The 26,580-nt window shown below is 46.0% G+C and overlaps 1 protein-coding gene across 1 annotated transcript in view; it reads right to left on the bottom strand.

Moving 5' to 3' along the window:
• The window catches only part of FKBP3 (FKBP prolyl isomerase 3), a 56,770-nt gene that overhangs the window by 22,331 nt on the left and 7,859 nt on the right, over nucleotides 1-26,580 (bottom strand). Inside the window, exons 3-4 of the mRNA XM_086937257.1 lie at nucleotides 4,384-4,485; nucleotides 1,374-1,509 (exon numbers count right to left, since the gene is read on the bottom strand). Of these exons, the coding sequence (XP_086793383.1) occupies nucleotides 1,374-1,509; nucleotides 4,384-4,485 (238 nt within the window). The remainder of the gene's footprint in view (nucleotides 1-1,373; nucleotides 1,510-4,383; nucleotides 4,486-26,580) is intronic.

Genomic DNA, 26,580 nt, shown 5'->3' with positions numbered 1-26,580 from the left:
AGCTAAAAGCAGTCTGGTAGGCAAGACACAATTTCTTTTTTTTAAAGTACATTTTGCCACGGGGTTCACAGACCTGGAGCCGGGTTCACGCAACCTATTTTAGCAAACCCCATGGCATTGTCTCCTGCACCCTTGATGAGCCCCCTGATTGGTTTGAAGACCTGGGACCAGGTTTGCCAAGCCTACAGAAGTCTAACAAGGGCTCACAATCCTCTATGGGCTCACACCCCTCCCCACTGACCCTCACCACATAAATATTCGACAAAATGAAAAATAACCCCCCCCCCCCCCCCAAAAAAAAAGTGTCAGTCCTCACTTTAAGGCCTGAGAAGTGGGGGTTTGCCATAGCATGACCAAACTCCCACCGTGCAAAGGAATATTTTCAATATGCAAACAATAGCTTGCACACCAACTGCAATGGTCATGACTTCACAATATGTACACGACTTGTAACAATAACTAAAAGCACATCATTAAATAACACTCAAACCAATACATTCTACATCGATAGTTTTGTTTTTAGTGTTAATGTGATATGTAATCTCATCTTTACTATTATTTCCGATATTAGTAATTGCATCTCTTACATAAAAGTTGGGGTCACCTATTTGGTGTGCGAGTCATGGTTTGCAGGGCTGCTGTGCGAGTAACGAATTGCGCAGCTAATCAGAACTGGCACATTTCACTTGTTTTCTTTTGTGATCACTTAAATTATGCGTTTTGGGGGGTGGAGGGGGGATCATTTTATTCGCTTCTTCATACCAAAACATACATATTGAACAATACACACAGTCCATCCCCAAGAATTCCCGACCCTCTAGGTCTTCGCCTTTCCCTCCTGACCCTGGACAGTCAAGAAACACTGCAGTCACTTGTAACACCTGTTCACTAATCGCTTGTCAGAGCACCCCAGTGCAGGCTTGGGGTGGGTGGGTCTCTACCTCAACCTCAATTTCAGCCTTTTTTTAAATATACGCCAGAGTGTTATTTCAACGAGGTATGTCTGGATCCTGTAGTTTACCAGCTCCAGTATCCGCCACAGGGGTGGAGGTTTTAAGCATTTAGGACTACAATTTTTTTTTCTCTAATGGGTGGCACGGTGGGTGGTATCTTTCAAGCAAACTTATGAACCAGTAAACAGCACCCGACCTTCACTTCATAGTACACTTTAATACACGTGTGTACTAATGAAATTATACATAGAAACCCTACAGTTTTACCTATGAATAATAGTTTAAAAATTATAGATTTTTTTATTATCTACTTTAACAGTGTTAAACAAAATTAGAAGTTCAATCTGCCAAGCAACCAAACATTGAAAATTGATAGGAACACTTGAAAGTGCAAGGGGAGGAAAGGATTAGTGGGCTTACTTGTTGAAATATTTGTATCAAATACAGTCCCATTCTCCAATGATCCTGTATACCAGCAATGAACAGTGTCTCCCTTTTTCGGAAATTTAACTCTATCTCCCTTTTTCAGAATGGATTTTGTGTACTTTGGTGGACCCTTGTGTAGGAAAAACAGAAAATACATAATTACTATTGCATTAGCCCATCATCCTCAACAGATTAGAGGATTTTCATGTAATAAAAGTAATATTTCTATGGGAAAACCTACCCATGTCTATTGCAAGCAATTCACATTCTAGGATACAGTCATGACAAGCTAAACATGGTTTTCTGCAGAGGTTTTTCTACTAGCACGATAGTCAGCCCTAGTTTGGAAAATAGATGTAGGCAGGGGCAATGAATGCAAGGCAAAGTGGGCCAAATATTCTAGACGTATGTATCCTCAAAACAACCTCACTCCCCCTCAATCCTCCCAAGTGCTCTGCCCTGCACACAAAAGGGTTTAGTCCCCTAGAGCACTACATGTTTATTAAGCCTTTAGAATATTCAATGAAATGTTGCAAGCCAGCCTAGAGGCATGTTTTCTGCTCTTAAAACTATCCTGGACAAATTAAATAAAGAGGTCACTTAAGATACAGCAGAAGATGCAGAGACAGTTTCTTGAAAACATTTGAAAAAAATATATATTTCAACCCATGTCCTTAACGCTAAGAAATGAACACAGAGACCTCATCTATCTGGTCGGATTCTGTGCTTGAATTATTCAAAATAGCAAAGCATATTCCAAAAACAAAATGAACAGCAGGATATGTGGCTCTATCACTTCCAGGAGGGTTTTAGCTGTAACTTTAGCACGGATTTCCACATTTAAATCATCCAAGTACTGCTACACAGTGATTTGAAGAGACGTGGTTCATGGAACAGCCAGTAGCAAATATCCCACAAACTATTTACCAGCGTCTACATTTATTTCAGGCAGGTGCCTAAGCCTTTGTCATTTACAATATTTACTATGAAAACTCAATCCATTATGGGGCCACACTGCATGCTTCTGCCTGGTTTATTGGCAGAGCAGGAGGATATGCTTCCATCATTCCAGTACATTGAGAACTGTTGTTGCCCTTACAAACAAATGCAATTAAAGATGGTTACTATTAATCTATCTCTGGGAAGACCCGAGGTCCAGGAAAGAGCAGAGAATAGTTTCCCTGTGAATCAGGACATTAAAAAAAAATACCCCAATTTATTTCGAATTTCTAAAAAGGCAAAGAATTTTGTTCAGAAATGTCGCTATTTTATGTAGTTCATGCATCAATTTGATCTTAAAGTAATCATTTAAATGTATTATTTCTCTTAGGAACATAATTTGAAGGCCTCTTGGAACCTACAACAAAGCAAAGCCAGTGCTGCATAACATGCTATTTTGCTGCTGTTTTGCCTTCACCTGTCTTGCCTGCTTCGAGTCACCTAATGACCCGTATTGGGTGCGGGATTACATGGGGTAAAAAAAAAAAGAGTTGGTTACTAATGTTTAAATACTGTTTATGAAATGGGAGGCTTTCTTGATTTAATTATAGAGAAGAAATGTCTAAAATCAGACTTTAGATAGAGATTTCTTTCCATAGGGAACACCATAAAAAACTAGTGGACAGCTAATGAAACTACCCCAAGATCATGAAGAGCAAGCATGGAACTGTCCAGTCCACGTCAGTCAGCAGTCAAAGTACAACTGAGGGATGATGTAACAAGAGGATAGGAACTGGGGTATTTGGTTAATGCACAGAAGTCTCACTTTCATGAAGGCTCGGTTACAGCTTCTCGCGTGACACTAGTTTATTTTTGCACACTTCTACAGCACTAAAACAAACCAGCATTTGCAATGCAATAGGTCTTGCATTTACAAGCGTTTGAGCTAAAGGCATAGTTAACCACAATGCCTTTTTTATGTGTTGTTTTTAAAACAGATAAATAAAAGGCATGGTCATTTACAAAGCCAATAGCTTAAACTCTCGCAAATGCGAGAGCTATTGCATACTAAATGAGTTTGGCGCCCGTGATATAAAAACTTATGAAAAGCGTTGGGAGAGAGCGTGTCCAGCGGCAACAGTCGGTAGGACAAAGCTATTTGAGAGAACAGTGCTCGGAGGCTGTAATTAAAACATATAGAGTAACAACACTTGTAACTGGGTGTCACCATGGGAGGTTACAAAATGAGACAACACGGTACAAAGGAGAGACTACTAAGCCTATTGACCAATGAACAGCAACAGTTTACAGTGACAATTAAAAATATGTAGGCGAGTGGGCGGAGCTTCAAGTCCCTAACTGTAAACAAAAGCATGCCTCACAGAGCCGCGGAGGCGCTGCCCAGGCTCGACCTAAAGAGGACCCAAATGCTTGTGAAAGATTATAACACTGCTAAATTTGAAGAGACTGGTTTTTAGTCTCTTCATAAATGGAAGCAGTTACTTGTTAAGTCAGTCACTCTGGCAGCTTAAGCAACCAAACGCTTGCCTGGAGGGAGGCGGACAGCTGCCAACTCACTGCCTTGGATGGAGGAGAAATCAATTCGCTTCATCACTAGACCCAATATCCATCTTGTTGATGTACCTGTTGCCTTCTTACTAGGTGCTAGAGAGGTTTCCTACGCAGGAATGTATGTACTAATGCAAGTGTTATATTTCGCTCTTGCCTGAATATCTACCCAAGCATACTTTTGAGTGCTGATGTCAGATATAGATGTTCTCTCCTATGAACGATTGTCCATTATTTTTCCATATGCAATGACACTTATCTACAGTGTAGAGTTTTGCTTCACTGAGCATATATTCAGCAACGCCATGAATGCCAGCCTTTTACCAACGGGCCAGCACGCACCTGTTACCTAAAGCCTCACTTTAAAATCCTTTTCACGCCTAAAGCAGCAAATTAAGAGTTGAGTCGACAGGCTTTTAGCTGCGAGCAGAATGCCACAAACCAATACGGGAAAGGGCATAAAAGCCAAGCTCATCTTTTTCACGTGCACACTAACCTCATAAACGATCTCTTCAGGCTTCGGTGGGGCATCTTCTTCCAACTTCACATTCTTAACTTGCTCAGTCACTCTAACTATAGTGTCAATCCCTTTAAAGCGCTATAAAAACATGAAACAGAAGAACATGGATCTTAAATGCTTAAAGTATAGGCATAGTTCGAATCATGCATTTCTGGAAGGGTAGTGTTACTGACTATGTAGTTTATTCACATAGGGAAAAAAACATGCACAATGAATCAAGAAGAATCCAATTACGATGTCAGCATCATGTGTCTAAAAACAAACAGGTACATTTATGCTTATTGCATAAAAACTATTGCTTAAAATATCACAAGTGTGAATCCACATGACTACAGTTCCCATGCTTGGCAAAATCGCTTCCAGCATAAAAGGGCAGCCAGACTGCCAGCTAGTAAATATCCCTTAGCCATCAGGGCTTTAGCACTTGGGAGTGGAAGGATGCTAGATGGGTAGATGTACGGAAGAAGCAAGAGTTTGCATGGGACAGCAGAGTCGTGGTTTCATGACTGGCGGAGCAAAGCAGTCTCCACTACTTCCATCAACATTCTTGAGAACCCAGTATGTATTTACCTCAGCATAGTCGGACTTAATTCAATACACCTTGTTCGGTGAGAATTTTTAGTTTCTGTACATTGTACCTGTCTGCTACCTCTGATAATAGCGTGCACTATCACACAGATAACTTCCAGTCACTGTGGTGCAGTGCAAGATACCACCATAAAAGTAGGAAATTCAGCTTCATTCCCCATTCCATTACAACACTGCTGTATTTCCTGCACACACAACTATCAGACATGTCACGGTGTTCCCCCTTTTTTTTCTTCTAAACTTACCTATTCTCACCACCCAACAATACTGGCACTCGATACCCAAGCATCACCTTAGACAATTCTGCATCCTTTCTGCTACCTACTCCAACAAGTCTCTCTTCCCAGCAACATCTTTAAACAGCCCACAAAGTATTCGATACCACTCCACCCCTTAACTGAATTCCAAAATAGTAGTGGGTGGTTGTAAAGTAAGTGCACATAATTCTGTGCACTGAACTATGAAATTATAGAATACAACTTTTACACCCGTCTGTTGGATACCTGTGAAACAAATACACGGATAAATACTGTAATGTCAATACATTCATTAGCATATGTGGTTTATTAGCAGAAATCGAAAAAGTGTAGCAAAAGGGTTGGTCTTGAAACACCAGAAATGAAGGATGCATAGGCCAGATTTAGATCAGTACACGTAGTGAGGAGGGTCACTGGTTACTACAGCATGGCACAAGCTCCCCAATACTCGTAGTGTAATTATCCAAATACATGGTAAAAAAGTAAAAATAAATAGCTCTCAAGCAAGCAACTTCATAAAAGTAAGCAAGCCCTTCAAGTGGAATAACTTTTACGGCTACTTGGGGTGTGAAATTAACAATAATGTGAATGCTGATTCATGCCCTGAAACAAGGAAATCAGTTCAGGATGGTGCATGGATGGACAAATATACACAACCTATGAACATGCGTAGTAACAAAAGGTGCCCCGAGATAACAAAACACTACAAGGAGCACACCAGGGTGAGAATCAGAATATCTGTGGGCCGTCATTAACTTATGTATTTACCCTGAGACCATCAGACCCCATAAAAAGTTAGATGAACATTCAGACTGCCGCCAATGCAAAGGAGTTAATCTGATCACTTACCGCTGTGTGGAATGACTTTTATATGTATTTGTAAGTTACATACAACACAGGCCATGCTGCATTACAACATGGTTATTGTTGGTGCACTTAATGCATTACAGTGCTTCGTGAAAGTATATGGCCTAAAAATCAGGCCCGTTTTGTTTCTCACCAAAAAAACATTTAAAGGAGTGCCATTATTAAAGTGTGTGCTTGATGGCTATGTTTTTTTGAGACTCACAATGACACGACATGCCAGGTAGGGAAATGTTCATTCTCTGATGCTCTCAGAATACAAGTCAGCTGAAATTTAGTTACAAGACGAAAAGACCTTCAAAATTCCGTTTTGGAAGACGAAGTGAGTGAAGCTGCAGTAAGCTTCCATGTACGGTCAATATTTTTGAACAATAAGTACTGCCAGTACCCTCTGGAACAGGAGAGGAGCGTGAACTGATGCCTCCTCGCGTCACTGAGCTCTATGTATTTAAGAAACTAGTGCTGGGTTACACATAAGGAAGAGCTACTAATGGGATTCTAAAATACGCTGTTTCGACTTCAGGTCGAATGGCATAATAAGGTACGTGGCGAGGCTTTACATTGGCATATTACAAGCAGACTTTTACAACTATGCAGTTACATAGCTAGTTACAACTAAGTTAGGGATAAGACTAACCGAATAAGGATGGGCGATGAAATAAAGACAGGGTTATCAAACCTTCGCCCTAATGTGTAGAACCGCTAAGTTCTTTACAATAGGTTTAAAAAAATTAATTTTAAAAAACGACATTATCAGTGGACGAATAGAGAACAAAAAAAAACTTCATACAAAGTACCAATTGTGTGTACTGATTAAGGGAATCCGGGTAGGGCTCAGTGTACCACCTGCAGATAAGAGATTCTCAGACAGGTTTTGTCAGACTACTAACATTCTCGTCTATTTGAGTAGAACGGAGTAAAGAAGAAACGACAGACACCCGCTAGTTTTACTTTTTCCATAAAGGTCAGTTTCTTTTTCGGGCTTTGGAGATCACATGTGACAGTACTCAATTTTGGGTTACCGCATCACTACATCAGCTGTGATACCAAGTGCCAATGTCACCAATATGAAAAGCAGTTTTTAATTGGGAGAATTTGCCCTGTGCTCCACTGGGAACTACAGGCACAAGTAATGATAAACCTTCACTAATGTAACATCTTCATACATGTATGAATATGAAAAATAAAGTGCTTAAAAAGTCAATGAAAAACGTATGAATATGGAGCAGATTGATTTGGACTTTCGCATGCACTCTGCCTCTGATTATGAATATACGTTAGAGATGTACTAAATACAAACCTAAAGATAGATGGCAAAGATATCTATGATCTCTCCCTATTGGCAGCAATGGCACAATTACCAACAGCACTTTCCTACTGAGAGCTATAGATAGTTGCTGATTTCTACTGCAGCTCTGTACTAAGGTTACACATAGATGTTATCATCAAAGTAAAAGAACAAGCAGGAAATCCAACATTTCCATGATTATTCACCAAAACTGATCGGGCTCTACCAGATGCCATCTCTGCATACAGTATGATCATAGTGAGGATTGTCTCTTGCGTGGGTATAATAAAAACTGTTCAACTTTTGAGAGAAATAGTGATGCAATCTAGGTTCCCGATAGGGGAGGTTTGGGGTCCATCTCCTTTTGACACTGCATACGGAACACCTGAGAGCTTATACCTCACACGCCTTTGATATGCAGAAGCAATTTTGCAGTACCAGTCCAACTTCCTTGGCAGAGAATGAGAGCACCTTCTTAAAGATATCTGCTAGTTTAATCAAATGAATGAATCCAACAGTTTAAATGCATATGTCTCAATCCCCTTCAAAGACATCAAGTTGGCTATGGGGATGTAACTGACCAACTAATTTCTGCAAATCCATAGACCACTGTCAAAGTCAAAGTCAAAAAGCTTTATTTCGATAAAATTTCATTATCATAAAAGCAAGTTTAAAAAATTATTAATTACTAAAAATAAGTGTCAGATATATCTAGTTAATAATAACAGCATAACATTTGTTTAAAAGAATTTTTTTTTAAAAAAGATTAAACAGTGTTATTAAGCTTTCTGGCTCGAATAGCCCAGGCCCAAAAAAGAAATTTTGCTAAGGCACAGGCATAGGGTACGTAGCAGTCTGAAACAAGTATCCTGATTGCCACATCATGGCTCCTGGTTCCCAGTTGTCGGCACAAGTTCTTCAGCCAGGCCCGTCTAGGCTTGGCATATTCGTCACATACAAACAGAAAATGGGCCAATGTCTCTGGGTAACCTAGACACGAAGGGCATAATTCAGTTTTATGTAAACAGGAGTTCCATTTGTTGGTAAAAGTATTCAAAGGCAAAGTACCCGTTCTAAATTTAAAATATAAGGATCGAGCAAATGGTTTCCCAATAATATCAAGATAGGGTTCACGCCTAGGAATGTCTTTGAACTTCAAGAAGTCCTCGGAAAGCCTTCCAATAGTAACTCCGGAGTGCCTTTGGGAGCAAATCCAGTCTCGAAATAATTTTTTAAGTACTTGTTTTGGAGGAGAGGATTTGCTGAGCCAATAGTCCAGCAGGCCCAAATTCGACAGTGTGGATTTCATATCAGTTAGCCACTTGATTCTAGCCCAATGTGGTGACTCCATTATTTCTTTCAATCCTCTGGCATAGGCGCTCAGTTCTTCTACACGCCAAATACGAGCCCATAACAGCAAAGGGCGAAAGTTCGCAATTTCACTAATCTGCGTGCAGCCAAAGTCCAAAAACAAGGGTAAAAGTGGGGTGCTTTGGGGAAGTGACATTAATTGTCTGCAGAAGTTGTTCTCGGATTTTTGGAGAGCTTTTGTGGATGCGAAGCCCCAGAGTTCAGCTCCATAGAGTGCAGAGCTGACCCCCTTGGCGGCATAGATCTCAAGGACTGTTCCTATTGGTTTGAACGAACTGGAACATTGCTCCCTCAATAGGGCACCTGTGATCCTTTTGTGATTCAACAGCATCTTATCCAAATGAGGGGACCAGTCCATTTTGTCAGAGATGCGTATCCCTAAGTAATCAAATACTTTCACCCTTTCCAGGGGCTCGGTGTTTAAAATAGGGGGACGCACGTGCTGTTTAGGGGGGTTGAGAACAAGATATTTTGTTTTGTTAGTATTAATAATCAAACCCCGATCAGTACAAAAGGACTGGAAATTATCCAAGAGTTGTTGCAAACCCATAGGCGTTTTGGAAATTAGGAGCGTGTCATCCGCGAAGAGGAGGGTCGGTACCCGTACCCCCGCCAGCGATGGTTCATCAGATGGAGTTTTAAGTAAGTGCTCAACCACCCCGTTGATATACAAGGAAAAAAGGGTGGGAGCCAGCACACACCCCTGGCGGACCCCTCTCTCTACGGGAATACAAGCCGTTTTCTCCCCTCCAGGACCCCACCTAATTTGGGCAAAGCTATCCTGGTGCAACCTGACCAATAAGGAGAGCAAATACAATGGGAGCCCCATATTAGCCAGGACCTTCCACAAAAGGTCCCGAGGGACAAGGTCAAAGGCAGTCTTTAAATCGATGAATGCGAGATAAAGACTGCCCTTGCCTATCACTACCACCTTCCAGTAAATCATCATAAGCCTAAAAGCCTGCTCTATTGTTCCAGTGCCTTCTCTAAAACCGGCCTGGAAATCGGTAAGTATTTTGTTTTCGTCTACCCAGTTAAGGATCCTGAGTAGAATGACTTTACCGATAACTTTTTGGGTTATGTCTAGCAGGCTAATTGGCCTATAGTTGGACGGATCATCCCTTGGGCCTTTCTTGTGAATGGGAACCACCTCTGCCCCCCTCCATGAGGCGGGGATGGGGGCTCCCTTGCAGATGGCAAGAAGAAGGGAGTGGATTATCTTTCCCCATGTAGCCCCATCAGATTTTAACAGGTCCCCAGGGATGCCGTCTGGTCCTGGAGCTTTTAGTGGTGTGATAGAGTTAATAGCATATTCTACCTCCTTATGGGTAAACTCGGGGTCACTGGATAGAAAAATATAATTAATAAGCTGAGAGGATTGGACAGGACCACTCGCGTTCAAATAATTATGGCAAGAATAAAGTTTAGCAAAATGGTCCTCCCATACCTGCCCCGAAATGTTACAGGTTACAAGGTCGCTGTCTGGTTTATTCCGTAGCCTTATTGCGTCCCAGAAGGATTTAGCGTCTTTCTTCATACTGGCTTCCTTAAGGGTTAACCAAAAAGTATCCTCCCACTCCCTCTTAGCAACCTGTAGGACCCTTTTATAGTCTTTTCTAGCAGATTGGATTACTAAAGGGGACTTTCCTTTGACTGCCTCTATCAGGCGAGTTTTGGCCTTCCTGCACGTTGCCGAGTACCAATCATGTTTGCCTTTTGTTTTTAGTAGGGATTTTTGTTTACCTACAGGCAATTGGACCCAAAAAAGGTCACCTATGGTTTTAACGGCAGCTTCGAATATAACAGTAGCCTTATCTGCTGCAGTAGATAAATCAATTGAGCAGATTTCAGCTTGCATATTCTTTGTCACCTCATCCATTGCCGTTAGTTTATCAGTATTTAACATTATCTTGCTCCACTTTAGGCGTCTGCCGCAAGTGGCGACAGTGATCCCTTGTTGGCGACTTGGAGAGACTGGGGATTTCTCAGCAGGCCAGGGGTTTTTTAGAGACAAGGAGAGTGGATTGTGGTCGCTCTCTGTAGTGTTTAAGATAATCATGTCAAGGACATGGCTCCAGAGTCCCCTATCCAGCAGAATATAGTCAATTCGTGTACTTTGACCAACTCTGTTGAATGTGGGAGCTCCATGGGAATCCGACCGCGTGCGACCATTTACAGCTCTTAGGCCGAACTCCAGGGTAAGTGCATTTAGGTGGATTGCACTACGAGTCCAGCGTTTGATGGGTGGAATGGAAAGAGTGGGGATTCCCCATCTATTATCCTCTTCTGCTAGATCCAAATCTCCTTCTATGGGGAGGGGTTCATAAGTACAATTAAAATCCCCGGCTACTAGAATATGCCCAGGACCGTGCCGCTCTCCTAACTGAGCCTCAAGCTCTTCCGTTGTGGGTGAGATCCCCCCATTTTTTGTTCCTCTAATATATACATTAAAGAGGTCGATATTCATGCTGCCCTGTAGGCCTAATAGAGAGACACTAAGAATGTCAGGAGTTCTTGACTTCTTAGTGATGATCCTGCAGTTAAGGAGTACACTTATCCATATAATAAGCCCTCCTGAAGGACGGCCCTTCCCTGTTTTAGGTTTAGCAGCTGGTGAAAAGAAGGTAATATACCCCACCCGGTGTAGTGGTTCGGTAGCCCAGGTTTCTTGAAATATACAAATTGTATGGTCATCGACCAGGGCATTCCACTCGGGGAGTCCTAATTTCCTTGATATCCCAGCAAGGTTCCAGCTGAGGATTTTGAAGTTGCCTTTTGCTAGGATTCCAACTGTAGACACAGGGCATTGGTGATTACAAGCTTCGGCACTGTCCCTAATCAGAGAGGGTGATACCACCTCTGAAATAGTAGGGAGAGATGCACCAAGCTCTGGGTCATGTGTGCTGTTATTATCACTATGGAGGTCAGTGTCTAAACCTCCATTTTGGGGAAGTCAATCAACCTCATCCAGGACGCAGTACCTGTTTGGGTGGGCAAACTGCGTGTAGGAAGGGTTGAAAGATAAGGATAAAGATGGATCCTGCCATGGCTGCTGCCATCGCTGCTGCCATTGCTGGTTACTGGGTGGAGGCTGAGGTGGTCGTTGCCACTGCTGGGTGGGTTGGAAAAGAGGGGGGGGTAGAGGGGGAAGAGGTTGCTGCCACTGTAGCCCAGCATGAGGCGGGACTGAAGATGGAAAGTTGAGCGGTTGCTGCCAATGGTTAAAGACATATTGGGGGGGACGTACAGGCCCTTGGTTACCTGGGTGGTGGAAATTGGGTCTAGTTGGAATGGGGAGGAAATAAGATAAGGGGAGAGGTTTGATCTGGGTGGCAGGACCGCTGTTGGATGCATTACAAATGAAGGTAGCAGCTCCCACATCTCTGAAGTTAACCGTAATTACATCCCCAGATATATTTTTCTTACTTCTTCCCACCCAATCCCCTCTTCGGACAGTAAGGATTTCCCCACACATCCCACTAGGTAACGGTCTATGCACTTGGAGCCACTGGGCACATTTATTCCTTAGCTCTACATGGGTTTCTCTAACTCCTTCCTTCAGTGGAGGAACAGCAGTCAGTACCACCACGAAGGGGGAAACTTCTGGCGGCAGACTAATAGATTTAAAGCGGGTCTGTCTAGGTTTGGAGACTACAGGATTTTTGGTAGAATCAAGGCCTGAAGCATTCGTGGGATTCCCTTTGGGGTCCACGACTTGGGGAGTTAAGGATTTCGGGCCAGCCGCTAGCTGCTGGACTGATAAGATATTTTTCCCTGCTTTTGGTGATAATTGCGGAGGGTTATTCCCTGAGTGAGAAGGATGTGACCCAGATTGCTCTTTAGAGGGCTGAGGGGTTTTTACCTTGCCAGAAGTGGATTTAGTAGCCTTTGCTAGTGGATTGGGGTTGGATAGTGGTTCTCTGTGCCCTTGTTTCTGAGCATGCCCAGACTCATTGGACCTATTAGGCCATTTGGTATTAATAAGGGATATTAGTTTGTCTAATTTGGAAATCAAGGGTTTGATTTGAGCCACTATCGTTGTTTCAAGGTCGTGTTTAAGGTCCGTGACCATGTTTTCAACCCAACATGGGATGCCAGGCATTGATTGGGAAATGGGTGCCACCAAGTTATGATTACTAGCTTTATTCTTCGACTTCTCTTTGGGATTAAGCTCCTTGGTTTTAAGCTTGGCTTCTGCTTTAGTAGGGGTGCAGATAGTCTTTCCCCTAGAGACACTCGGTACACAAGGGGTCGACTTGGCAGATAAACCATCCAGGCCTGTCTCCGCTTCTCCGGTTATTTGACAAGCTTCTAGATCTGGGGTTGCCTCCAGATCCTCGAAGGAAGGGTCAGACTCTGAGCAGGTGACTGACAAGTCGACAGCACTTGGTACTGTAACAGTGACTGTAGAGGATAGAGGCAAAGGCAAGGAACAATTGGTCAAAACTTGCTGGGAGGGTGAATTAACATTTGCAAGGGCCCCCAATGAGGAGCGTTTGGCATGCATAAGATCCAGAGAGACTCTTTTCTCTAGGAGTACGATACTTTTATCAATTGTCTCAGTAACTCGTGAGATGAAGAGGTCAATGGGACCAGTCACTTGAGCTACCTCAGCGGCCTTTTTGGTATGGCTCCTTGTTTTATGCCGCATGGTTCTTTTCACAGTGAACAGCAAACAGGCTTTACCAGGTGTTAAAAGTATATTGTGCTTCTCGACGAGTTGAGTGTCTTCCTACCTGGTGTTTATGACCCGGCGTTGGAGCAGGGATTCAGAGCCTGGGCCGTCCTCTGCCGTCCTTGAACGGCCTTAAACGGCCCGCTCTTTGCCCGGTCTTCGCCCCGGTAGTCGCCCCGCGCGCGCGTTACCCACACCGGGGATAAGGACTAGGCAGGGGGAGGGGGCGGGAAGAGGACCAGCTGCGGCCGATGTCCGCCGCTCGGAACGCTGGTCCTCGCAGTCCCGCCTCTACCCGGTCAGCTGGCTGTTGAAGGTCCACAGACGCGTTGGTGCACAGAGCACGAGCAGAGGCTTTAGAGGGCTATTAACCCACAGGTGAGACTCGCCTACGAGCGGCACCCGCGGAGCGGGGGCCGCGAGGCGTGGAGGCGGAATCAGGCAGCAAAAGGGCAGTGCTTCATTCAGCAAAGGCTCCCAAGGCAGGACTCTCTCCCCACAGGTTTTGAAGAGAGGAGGAGGGGGCGGGAAGAGGACCAGCTGCGGCCGATGTCCGCCGCTCGGAACGCTGGTCCTCGCAGTCCCGCCTCTACCCGGTCAGCTGGCTGTTGAAGGTCCACAGACGCGTTGGTGCACAGAGCACGAGCAGAGGCTTTAGAGGGCTATTAACCCACAGGTGAGACTCGCCTACGAGCGGCACCCGCGGAGCGGGGGCCGCGAGGCGTGGAGGCGGAATCAGGCAGCAAAAGGGCAGTGCTTCATTCAGCAAAGGCTCCCAAGGCAGGACTCTCTCCCCACAGGTTTTGAAGAGAGGAGGAGGGGGCGGGAAGAGGACCAGCTGCGGCCGATGTCCGCCGCTCGGAACGCTGGTCCTCGCAGTCCCGCCTCTACCCGGTCAGCTGGCTGTTGAAGGTCCACAGACGCGTTGGTGCACAGAGCACGAGCAGAGGCTTTAGAGGGCTATTAACCCACAGGTGAGACTCGCCTACGAGCGGCACCCGCGGAGCGGGGGCCGCGAGGCGTGGAGGCGGAATCAGGCAGCAAAAGGGCAGTGCTTCATTCAGCAAAGGCTCCCAAGGCAGGACTCTCTCCCCACAGGTTTTGAAGAGAGGAGGAGGGGGCGGGAAGAGGACCAGCTGCGGCCGATGTCCGCCGCTCGGAACGCTGGTCCTCGCAGTCCCGCCTCTACCCGGTCAGCTGGCTGTTGAAGGTCCACAGACGCGTTGGTGCACAGAGCACGAGCAGAGGCTTTAGAGGGCTATTAACCCACAGGTGAGACTCGCCTACGAGCGGCACCCGCGGAGCGGGGGCCGCGAGGCGTGGAGGCGGAATCAGGCAGCAAAAGGGCAGTGCTTCATTCAGCAAAGGCTCCCAAGGCAGGACTCTCTCCCCACAGGTTTTGAAGAGAGGAGGAGGGGGCGGGAAGAGGACCAGCTGCGGCCGATGTCCGCCGCTCGGAACGCTGGTCCTCGCAGTCCCGCCTCTACCCGGTCAGCTGGCTGTTGAAGGTCCACAGACGCGTTGGTGCACAGAGCACGAGCAGAGGCTTTAGAGGGCTATTAACCCACAGGTGAGACTCGCCTACGAGCGGCACCCGCGGAGCGGGGGCCGCGAGGCGTGGAGGCGGAATCAGGCAGCAAAAGGGCAGTGCTTCATTCAGCAAAGGCTCCCAAGGCAGGACTCTCTCCCCACAGGTTTTGAAGAGAGGAGGAGGGGGCGGGAAGAGGACCAGCTGCGGCCGATGTCCGCCGCTCGGAACGCTGGTCCTCGCAGTCCCGCCTCTACCCGGTCAGCTGGCTGTTGAAGGTCCACAGACGCGTTGGTGCACAGAGCACGAGCAGAGGCTTTAGAGGGCTATTAACCCACAGGTGAGACTCGCCTACGAGCGGCACCCGCGGAGCGGGGGCCGCGAGGCGTGGAGGCGGAATCAGGCAGCAAAAGGGCAGTGCTTCATTCAGCAAAGGCTCCCAAGGCAGGACTCTCTCCCCACAGGTTTTGAAGAGAGGAGGAGGGGGCGGGAAGAGGACCAGCTGCGGCCGATGTCCGCCGCTCGGAACGCTGGTCCTCGCAGTCCCGCCTCTACCCGGTCAGCTGGCTGTTGAAGGTCCACAGACGCGTTGGTGCACAGAGCACGAGCAGAGGCTTTAGAGGGCTATTAACCCACAGGTGAGACTCGCCTACGAGCGGCACCCGCGGAGCGGGGGCCGCGAGGCGTGGAGGCGGAATCAGGCAGCAAAAGGGCAGTGCTTCATTCAGCAAAGGCTCCCAAGGCAGGACTCTCTCCCCACAGGTTTTGAAGAGAGGAGGAGGGGGCGGGAAGAGGACCAGCTGCGGCCGATGTCCGCCGCTCGGAACGCTGGTCCTCGCAGTCCCGCCTCTACCCGGTCAGCTGGCTGTTGAAGGTCCACAGACGCGTTGGTGCACAGAGCACGAGCAGAGGCTTTAGAGGGCTATTAACCCACAGGTGAGACTCGCCTACGAGCGGCACCCGCGGAGCGGGGGCCGCGAGGCGTGGAGGCGGAATCAGGCAGCAAAAGGGCAGTGCTTCATTCAGCAAAGGCTCCCAAGGCAGGACTCTCTCCCCACAGGTTTTGAAGAGAGGAGGAGGGGGCGGGAAGAGGACCAGCTGCGGCCGATGTCCGCCGCTCGGAACGCTGGTCCTCGCAGTCCCGCCTCTACCCGGTCAGCTGGCTGTTGAAGGTCCACAGACGCGTTGGTGCACAGAGCACGAGCAGAGGCTTTAGAGGGCTATTAACCCACAGGTGAGACTCGCCTACGAGCGGCACCCGCGGAGCGGGGGCCGCGAGGCGTGGAGGCGGAATCAGGCAGCAAAAGGGCAGTGCTTCATTCAGCAAAGGCTCCCAAGGCAGGACTCTCTCCCCACAGGTTTTGAAGAGAGGAGGAGGGGGCGGGAAGAGGACCAGCTGCGGCCGATGTCCGCCGCTCGGAACGCTGGTCCTCGCAGTCCCGCCTCTACCCGGTCAGCTGGCTGTTGAAGGTCCACAGACGCGTTGGTGCACAGAGCACGAGCAGAGGCTTTAGAGGGCTATTAACCCACAGGTGAGACTCGCCTACGAGCGGCACCCGCGGAGCGGGGGCCGCGAGGCGTGGAGGCGGAATCAGGCAGCAAAAGGGCAGTGCTTCATTCAGCAAAGGCTCCCAAGGCAGGACTCTCTCCCCACAGGTTTTGAAGAGAGGAGGAGGGGGCGGGAAGAGGACCAGCTGCGGCCGATGTCCGCCGCTCGGAACGCTGGTCCTCGCAGTCCCGCCTCTACCCGGTCAGCTGGCTGTTGAAGGTCCACAGACGCGTTGGTGCACAGAGCACGAGCAGAGGCTTTAGAGGGCTATTAACCCACAGGTGAGACTCGCCTACGAGCGGCACCCGCGGAGCGGGGGCCGCGAGGCGTGGAGGCGGAATCAGGCAGCAAAAGGGCAGTGCTTCATTCAGCAAAGGCTCCCAAGGCAGGACTCTCTCCCCACAGGTTTTGAAGAGAGGAGGAGGGGGCGGGAAGAGGACCAGCTGCGGCCGATGTCCGCCGCTCGGAACGCTGGTCCTCGCAGTCCCGCCTCTACCCGGTCAGCTGGCTGTTGAAGGTCCACAGACGCGTTGGTGCACAGAGCACGAGCAGAGGCTTTAGAGGGCTATTAACCCACAGGTGAGACTCGCCTACGAGCGGCACCCGCGGAGCGGGGGCCGCGAGGCGTGGAGGCGGAATCAGGCAGCAAAAGGGCAGTGCTTCATTCAGCAAAGGCTCCCAAGGCAGGACTCTCTCCCCACAGGTTTTGAAGAGAGGAGGAGGGGGCGGGAAGAGGACCAGCTGCGGCCGATGTCCGCCGCTCGGAACGCTGGTCCTCGCAGTCCCGCCTCTACCCGGTCAGCTGGCTGTTGAAGGTCCACAGACGCGTTGGTGCACAGAGCACGAGCAGAGGCTTTAGAGGGCTATTAACCCACAGGTGAGACTCGCCTACGAGCGGCACCCGCGGAGCGGGGGCCGCGAGGCGTGGAGGCGGAATCAGGCAGCAAAAGGGCAGTGCTTCATTCAGCAAAGGCTCCCCATAGACCACTGTAAACTATTGCAATTTTGAAGAAATTCAAAAGCAGTGCTTTTGAGGGTACAATGGTTAAGGGGATGGCCGAGAAGGATATATTGTTAGACAAGTGAGGCGGAGGAGACACTGCCTGCTTTGATCTTTATAATAAAGGCTGGTGCAGACAAGAATGCAAGCTCTTGCTGATTCTCTGCTAACCGGACACACAGATCCGTAAATCAACAGCCCTTTCACTTTGCTTCGGAGCCAGAATAATGCCAAAGATCCCTCTTTATACCTCTCCATTCTCAAACACCTTCACAATCAAAGACCAATCTGCTGAGAACCAACGTGTTTCAGTGGCAGTTGATTTAGGTGGGTGGGCTTTTTCCTCTGCACTAAGTAAATGGCTTTTGTGCATTGTTTAAAAGATCACTTTGAAATAATGTGTATAAATAATGATATTTTCTTGTTTCTCGTGACAAGAACTTCAATTTGTGGTACAAAAAAAACAAGGTCACAGTGGAAAACGGATTTTCTGATATAAGTAGATGGAACTCAATTCAAATACATTAAATAGTTCAGACGTCACTACAAAAACATCTCTAGATTTAATTTTTCAGCACAGAAATAGAATTAAACCATAAGAATAAGAAATTAATCAACATTGGTGCTCAGAAGAGTGAGTGCGAGCTCAGGGAGTGGACTGAGTGAAGCAACAGAAAGGTAATGTGGTTCAAATACATCCAAGCTTTTTAGAACCAATCCGGCTCTTTACTTGGCAAGAAAATATACTCAGCTAGGCACAGATAAACAGGTCTCTGTTGCCTATGTTTGATATCAATAACAATGTGTCAACGTTTCGACCCCTGTTATAATAAAGGTAGCTTTATCCTTATTGAGGGGTCTTCACCAGGACTCAAAGAATTAGGGAAGGTAGGGAAGGAGCACCATTCGATGACAGCATGTGCAATCTGGCTGTCTTTTCAAGATGAGGGCCCATAAGCTCTTGAGAAAAGAGACCAAGATTTAAGTAAATTGGAGTGATGGGTGCCACGAGTATACCTCAGTATCCAGGCAGGGTTGCTTAGTAACCGCCAGCAGCTCCAGACTGACTCGAAACGGCCCAAATCAATTTAGCACAATCAATTTTTTTTAATATTCTTCAAATAATCCTGTGAACTTTCACTGCCAACCATAAGGGACTATGGAAGGCTCACTCTTCAGTTGGGACTATCTCTTACAGGTGCAGCTTCCCTATTGCGAGCTATGAACAATACACTAGTTTGTCGACATACATCCTCCAAGGTTGTCCTTCGCAACCTTGTTGGGAGAGGAAGCCCTCTGCATGCCTTTGCTAAACTGGTCTACTTTGCTGTAAATTTCTCCTGGCATAGTTCATGTTTCCGCTCCAGTGGATTTGATAATCCAAACATCTAATAGGAAATTCGTCTCAAGACACAAAAGGTGCAGCTAGTGCAAGCTTGGCTGTATGAAGTACACCCAAAGTGTCTCCAACCATAGTGAGGGTAGGTACTCTCCTCCTTGGACCAGTCTGAAACGACTGGAAGTACTTGCTACAGATTGTAGTCATTGATATAGGCCTTTTAATCTCCAGCCCGAAAGCAGGCTTTCTAATGACCCTCCCCGGTAGTGGTCAGATAGGTGGACCAACTGGGGCCCTTGCAGTTGCTGAAGCATGGGAGGCGTGTGTGAGATTCATTGTGATCAACCTGTGTGAAGGACGATGGGTATCATTGGGGACACGGTGCAGAGCTGCACAAAGTGGTGGTTTCTCTTCAAGTTATCATTTGTCCATGCTGGACAGGACGAAGTGCATGCCCCTCTGGTTTAGGGTTTCCTTCTTCTGGTCTAGTTATTTAATAAGCTGGGCAGTACGAGGAAGGAGTGATGGGAGGTGGAAAGAGGGGCACTATCCCGTCCCTTCCCCTGTAATAAAGGTTTCCTTAAGAACAGCCTTCCCCTTATACGGAGTTGCACATTTGCTCCAATAAACAAACCGATCTCATCCAGTTATCACTGGTCTGATCTGAGACTACCTGCCAAGACAAGGGCAAAGCCAAAGATGCAGATCCTGATAAAATAAGAAAATATTTCAAACTCTGAACAAATCACACATTTGGTTGGCTGAGACTTCTAGTCTATAACCTAAAAGTGGGATACGTATTGCCCCTCTCCACCCCTCTGAACTTTATACTAAATGTGGGCTTTAGGAAGATTCTGGTGTACACAAGTCATTTGCTAGGAATAGAACATTTGCAGGAGGCTGCTCTTAAGACTGGGACAAGCCCCAGAGTTTGGTAGAACGCTTGCACCTGTGACTCACCAGAAGAGTAACCGAACTACAAAGCTTAGAGTGTAGCAGACTCGACTCTCACCCCCCTGGCAAGATCTGCACAAGGTGCAGCTGGCTCACAAACTGCACGAATGTCCCCTCCAGGAGTCAAAGTCACTAAATGATAGACGATTTGTTATAGTCACAGAAGCAACTTAAGTTACCATATGAACTATGTCCGGACTAAACAGACTTTCAAATCTTCCAGTACACTTACTAAATACGTGACTACTCATTAAGGTTAGCTCCATAGAATCATAATTTACTTCAGTGGGACTATGGTTTTATATGAATGGGAGTGTTTGGGAACAAGCTTATATTTTGTTAACTGCTATAGGCCTAAAAACTCAGCTGCTGGCGTATGAAGTTTGCACATACAACCACAAACTAGATCTATTGTCTCGCCCTGCTTTTCCACCATATGTAAATCAACTCTGTACTAAAATATATTTCATATATGTTTTTAAAAGCTATCACTTTTAATAAATACATACCTGAAGCATGAAGTGGTAGCATACTTATTTGCAATAAGCAGATTTTCCATTGAAATGGCCCCAACATTTCCCACTGGGGTGGTTTTACTGATAAAACTATACGGTGCGTGTTTGGAAATTGAGTTTCTGCAACCATTTCTCATTTGCACATCACCAAGACAAGTCTTCCGATTTGTATTGCTCCTATTTAAATCTTTGTTTGCCTCACAGTTCTGAATTACAAAAGAAAAATGTTTTTTTCAATTCCAGACAGATTTTGAAATACTTGTATGATTTATAAGTTACTTAAGTATGTAAGAAAACAAAACCAGACATCTTACAGCCTATTGTTTCACAAGGATTGTCAGGCAGCTCACTTGACAAAACCTCCAACTGTAATAAGAGAAAGAAAAGTAAACACAATATTTTCTATGGTAAAATAAATAATTAGTAAAAAGAAACAGACACCTGTCCTTGAACAGACAGCAAATGTGTCGAGATAAGATTTAAAGGCGTATTTATTGCTCATCACTTTCTGAATGATCAGAACACCTACCTGTTCCTTCCAGCTTAAGTTCACTCGCCAGTGGAGACAAAATGTGCGAAAAATAGCTTGGCCTCATAAAATCTAACTTGATATAGCGAGTGAGAGGTAGATTTGAGGCCTGATTATATACTTGTTTGTAGAAGCTTCCCTTATTTTGGGGGTTCCTAGTGCTTGTGTGTTATTTCAAGGGCAGGGAGTTCTCTTTTATTTTTGGTGCTTGAGATTTGCAATAAAAAAAAATTGTCATTTACCAACTCATAACATCCAACATGCATCAATTATTAAGCAAAACATTTCAGGCTATTTTAGCAATAAAAACATATACAATCTACACTTAATATACACACATTACTGTAAAATAAAAAAAATCACAAATGCAAGACCTATAGCCTTTTTAGGTCTCGCCTAGACGAAAGCAAAAGCGAAGCTTTTGCTGTCTATGCGAGACAACTTATGTTGCCACTTTTCTGGGAATATTGTGGACATCAGACTGTTACGAGCTTTTTCTGCTGTAGTCAGGCTGTCACGAGCTTCTCCTTTGGAGATTTGACCTCGTGAGCGCGCCTTGACTGCATCTAATGGGCTGTGCGCTTCCTTTAGTCAGTTTCACTTTGAAGCCTGCACTTTCAGAGTGAAATGAAACAATGTGTCTGGTAGTTGTTCCTGTGGAGTGCCTTCTGACCTCGTGAGCGTGCCTTGACTGCATCTAATGTGTGTGGCTTTTTTTTTCAACGTGGCCCTGGCGCTTGCTTCAGTCAGTTTCACTTTTAAGGTGCAGGCGTCAATGGGTCTGGTACTTGTTTTATTTCCATTTAATGCTCTTTGGAACAACAATTTTATATTACTTGTGTGTATTACCACTGGCCAGAATTTCAAAGACTTATATTCACGCAGGTGAAATAATACTATTGTGATTAGGGCCGATTTTTGGAGTCTGACCGTTCAGAGTGCAGAGTGGAGCTTCAGAGTGGAGCTTCAGAGTGGAGCTTCAGAGTGGAGCTTCAGAGTGGAGCTTCAGAGTGGAGCTTCAGAGTGGAGCTTCAGAGTGGAGCTTCAGAGTGGAGCTTCAGAGTGGAGCTTCAGAGTGGAGCTTCAGAGTGGAGCTTCAGAGTGGAGCTTCAGAGTGGAGCTTCAGAGTGGAGATTCAGAGTGGAGATTCAGAGTGGAGATTCAGAGTGGAGATTCAGAGTGGAGATTCAGAGTGGAGATTCAGAGTGGAGATTCAGAGTGGAGATTCAGAGTGGAGATTCAGAGTGGAGATTCAGAGTGGAGATTCAGAGTGGAGATTCAGAGTGGAGATTCAGAGTGGAGATTCAGAGTGAAGATTCAGAGTGGAGCTTCAGAGTGGAGCTTCAGAGTGAAGATTCAGAGTGAAGATTCAGAGTGGAGCTTCAGAGTGCAGATTCAGAGTGGAGCTTCAGAGTGCAGCTTCAGAGTGGAGCTTCAGAGTGGAGCTTCAGAGTGGAGCTTCAGAGTGGAGCTTCAGAGTGGAGCTTCAGAGTGGAGCTTCAGAGTGGAGCTTCAGAGTGGAGCTTCAGAGTGGAGCTTCAGAGTGGAGCTTCAGAGTGGAGCTTCAGAGTGGAGCTTCAGAGTGGAGCTTCAGAGTGCAGAGTGGAGCTTCAGAGTGCAGAGTGGAGCTTCAGAGTGCAGAGTGGAGCTTCAGAGTGCAGAGTGGAGCTTCAGAGTGCAGAGTGGAGCTTCAGAATGCAGAGTGGAGCTTCAGAGTGTCAAGAGCAATGCCAATAGCTCTAACTTTAACAAAGGCAAAACCCTTGCATTGTAAATGCTTGTTATTTTACCGAATCACATGCTCATGCTGCTGCCTGGTTTGTCTACATGCACACAGGCAGAATCACTCAGTACAAAATGGCTCCTGTTCACTCGTCAGTACGGTCTTGCGCCGCCCCACCTTCCCCCTGCCAAATACATTCATTCCAAATACTGCTTATTTTCATATCAGACTGACTTCTCACATCTGGGATAGCAGGGGCACCTTCCACAGTGATTAGTGCTTCACAAAAAATAATTCTCGGCTAGCGCTCAGAAGCCTTGAAGCTTTGATTGAATGACACTGCAGTTTGATGCCCCGCTCGTTTTTTGATGCTATGCGTTCCAGACACTGATTTTATTAAGACTCACTTGGAGCTCTAAACTGTCACTTGATCTTTCTTTGGGTCATTTCGTTTGCCCGGAAGGACTAACATATCTGTGAAACCCTCTTCTTTTATAGTTTGAGCATCGTCTTCGTTTAGCAGGATAACATTATACATTTGAAAATACAAATATCCGGGAAGAACAGAGAGCAAATCTCCGCGATGTTGGGCATTCTCCTATCATAAAGGAAGCGTGTTGGTGGGACCTGTGGCATCTAACGCATCATTTAACCCTATATGCGTGGGCACCTACCACAATAATGTATAGGATGAGTTTGTTCCGTTCCCGTTTTTAATTTGATGTAAAACTCAAATCACTACACACTCTCTACTACAGCCACTACACACTGTACTACACACACTCTACTACAGCCACTACACACTGTACTACACACACTCTACTACAGCCACTACACACTGTACCACACACTCTACTACAGCCACTACACACTGTACCACACACTCTGCTCCACACACTCTGCTCCACACACTCTGCTCCACACACTCTGCTCCACACACTCTGCTCCACACACTCTACTACACACACTCTACTACACACTCACTACTTTCTACTACACTCTACTACAGACTCTCCACTCTCTACTCCTCAATCTCTCTACTCCTCAATCTCTCTACCTCAATCTCTCTACCTCAATCTCTCTACCTCAATCTCTCTACCTCAATCTCTCTACCTCAATCTCTCTACCTCAATCTCTCTACCTCAATCTCTCTACCTCAATCTCTCTACCTCAATCTCTCTACCTCAATCTCTCTACCTCAATCTCTCTACCTCAATCTCTCTACCTCAATCTCTCTACCTCAATCTCTCTACCTCAATCTCTCTACCTCAATCTCTCTACCTCACATTCTGTATTACACACTCTCTACCTCACATTCTGTATTACACACTCTCTACCTCACATTCTGTATTACACACTCTCTACTTCACATTCTGTATTACACACTCTCTACTTCACATTCTGTATTACACACTCTCTACTTCACATTCTGTATTACACACTCTCTACTTCACATTCTGTATTACACACTCTCTACTTCACATTCTGTATTACACACTCTCTACTTCACATTCTGTATTACACACTCTCTACTTCACATTCTGTATTACACACTCTCTACTACACACTCACTACTCTCTACTACACACTCACTACTCTCTACTACACACTCTACTACCCACACTCTACTACCCACACTCTACTACCCACACTCTACTACCCACACTCTACTACCCACACTCTACTACCCACACTCTACTACCCACACTCTACTACCCACACTCTACTACCCACACTCTACTACCCACACTCTACTACCCACACTCTACTACCCACACTCTACTACCCACACTCTACTACCCACACTCTACTACCCACACTCTACTACCCACACTCTACTACCCACACTCTACTACCCACACTCTACTACCCACACTCTACTACCCACACTCTACTACCCACACTCTACTACCCACACTCTACTACCCACACTCTACTACCCACACTCTACTACCCACACTCTACTACCCACACTCTACTACCCACACTCTACTACCCACACTCTACTACCCACACTCTACTACCCACACTCTACTACCCACACTCTACTACCCACACTCTACTACCCACACTCTACTACCCACACTCTACTACCCACACTCTACTACCCACACTCTACTACCCACACTCTACTACCCACACTCTACTACCCACACTCTACTACCCACACTCTACTACCCACACTCTACTACCCACACTCTACTACCCACACTCTACTACCCACACTCTACTACCCACACTCTACTACCCACACTCTACTACCCACACTCTACTACCCACACTCTACTACCCACACTCTACTACCCACACTCTACTACACTCTACTACACTCTACTACACTCTACTACACTCTACTACACTCTACTACACTCTACTACACTCTACTACACTCTACTACACTCTACTACACTCTACTACACTCTACTACACTCTACTACACTCTACTACACTCTACTACACTCTACTACACTCTACTACACTCTACTACACTCTACTACACTCTACTACACTCTACTACACTCTACTACACTCTACTACACTCTACTACACTCTACTACACTCTACTACACTCTACTACACTCTACTACACTCTACTACACTCTACTACACTCTACTACACTCTACTACACTCTACTACACTCTACTACACTCTACTACACTCTACTACACTCTACTACACTCTACTACACTCTACTACACTCTACTACACTCTACTACACTCTACTACACTCTACTACACTCTACTACACTCTACTACTCACTCTACTACTCACTCTACTACTCACTCTACTACTCACTCTACTACTCACTCTACTACTCACTCTACTACTCACTCTACTACTCACTCTACTACTCACTCTACTACTCACTCTACTACTCACTCTACTACTCACTCTACTACTCACTCTACTACTCACTCTACTACTCACTCTACTACTCACTCTACTACTCACTCTACTACTCACTCTACTACTCACTCTACTACTCACTCTACTACTCACTCTACTACTCACTCTACTACTCACTCTACTGCTCATGACAATGCCATTTATTTATCTGTTTCCAAAACCAACACATAAATAAAACATTTGTCATTTACAATGCCAAAAGCGCTAACTTTTGCAAAGGCGAGACCGTTGCATTGTAAATGCTTGTTATCCTAGTAACCTACAACATAGCACACTGGCAGGCGGGGTGGCTTATGAAGAGTCTGCACATTCATCCTTGCACAAAAAGGCTTTGATGTTCTGGACTGTGGTCTTCAGGTTCACAGGAACCTGGTTGCCTTTGACCTCTTCTCTGTACCTTCTCCGCCAGAAGCTGTGCTCTCAGCTTTCCATCAGAGTAGAGCCAGCACCACACTAACCGGCTTTATGAGAGCCCTACCAGCAAAGCCTGTCATTCCCTGTACTGTCACAGCAGAGGGAAACATCTTTTGTTTCCCACTGCTGTGGTAAAGCAGTGAAAAATCTGGTTTGGAATCCAGTATTCACGCTACTGGCTGCCAATGGACCCCATATCAAACATGGAATTTAAACGAGGAGTACTGAGTGACATCAAATAGACAAGAGTAAAGCTTCAGTTGTCTGTGATGTCAATCAGAACGCCAAGGTAAAAAAACATATTTTTTCTAGTGTTACCCATGTATAATATTGTCTCATGTATGGTCTACCGAATCATCTGCCCCTGCTTTCAACTGAATGCAAGGGCAGAGGAGTAATTGAGCAACTATACATTAAATTGCCAAACATTTGTTTATAAAAAAAACGTTGCCTTGGGCCACCCAGCCCACCTCATCTGAGCCTTTTTACCCCCTCTCCTCCCAATGCGGACCACAGACAACGCTGCTCTGTTTAGCTCTCCGACAGCCAGGTTAGCTCTGGCTACTGCCTAAAATTCCTTTCGTTTCCCGCTGTTTCTGCATCATAGCAGCAAATACCCAGATTTATCATCATTTATTTTTAATCAATTATTTCACGCTAGTGTGTTCCA

Source organism: Lissotriton vulgaris, chromosome 9 (assembly GCF_964263255.1).
Source record: "Lissotriton vulgaris chromosome 9, aLisVul1.2, whole genome shotgun sequence".
Classification (NCBI taxonomy): Eukaryota; Metazoa; Chordata; class Amphibia; order Caudata; family Salamandridae; genus Lissotriton; species Lissotriton vulgaris.
This window is presented reverse-complemented; position numbering and strand designations above follow the sequence as displayed.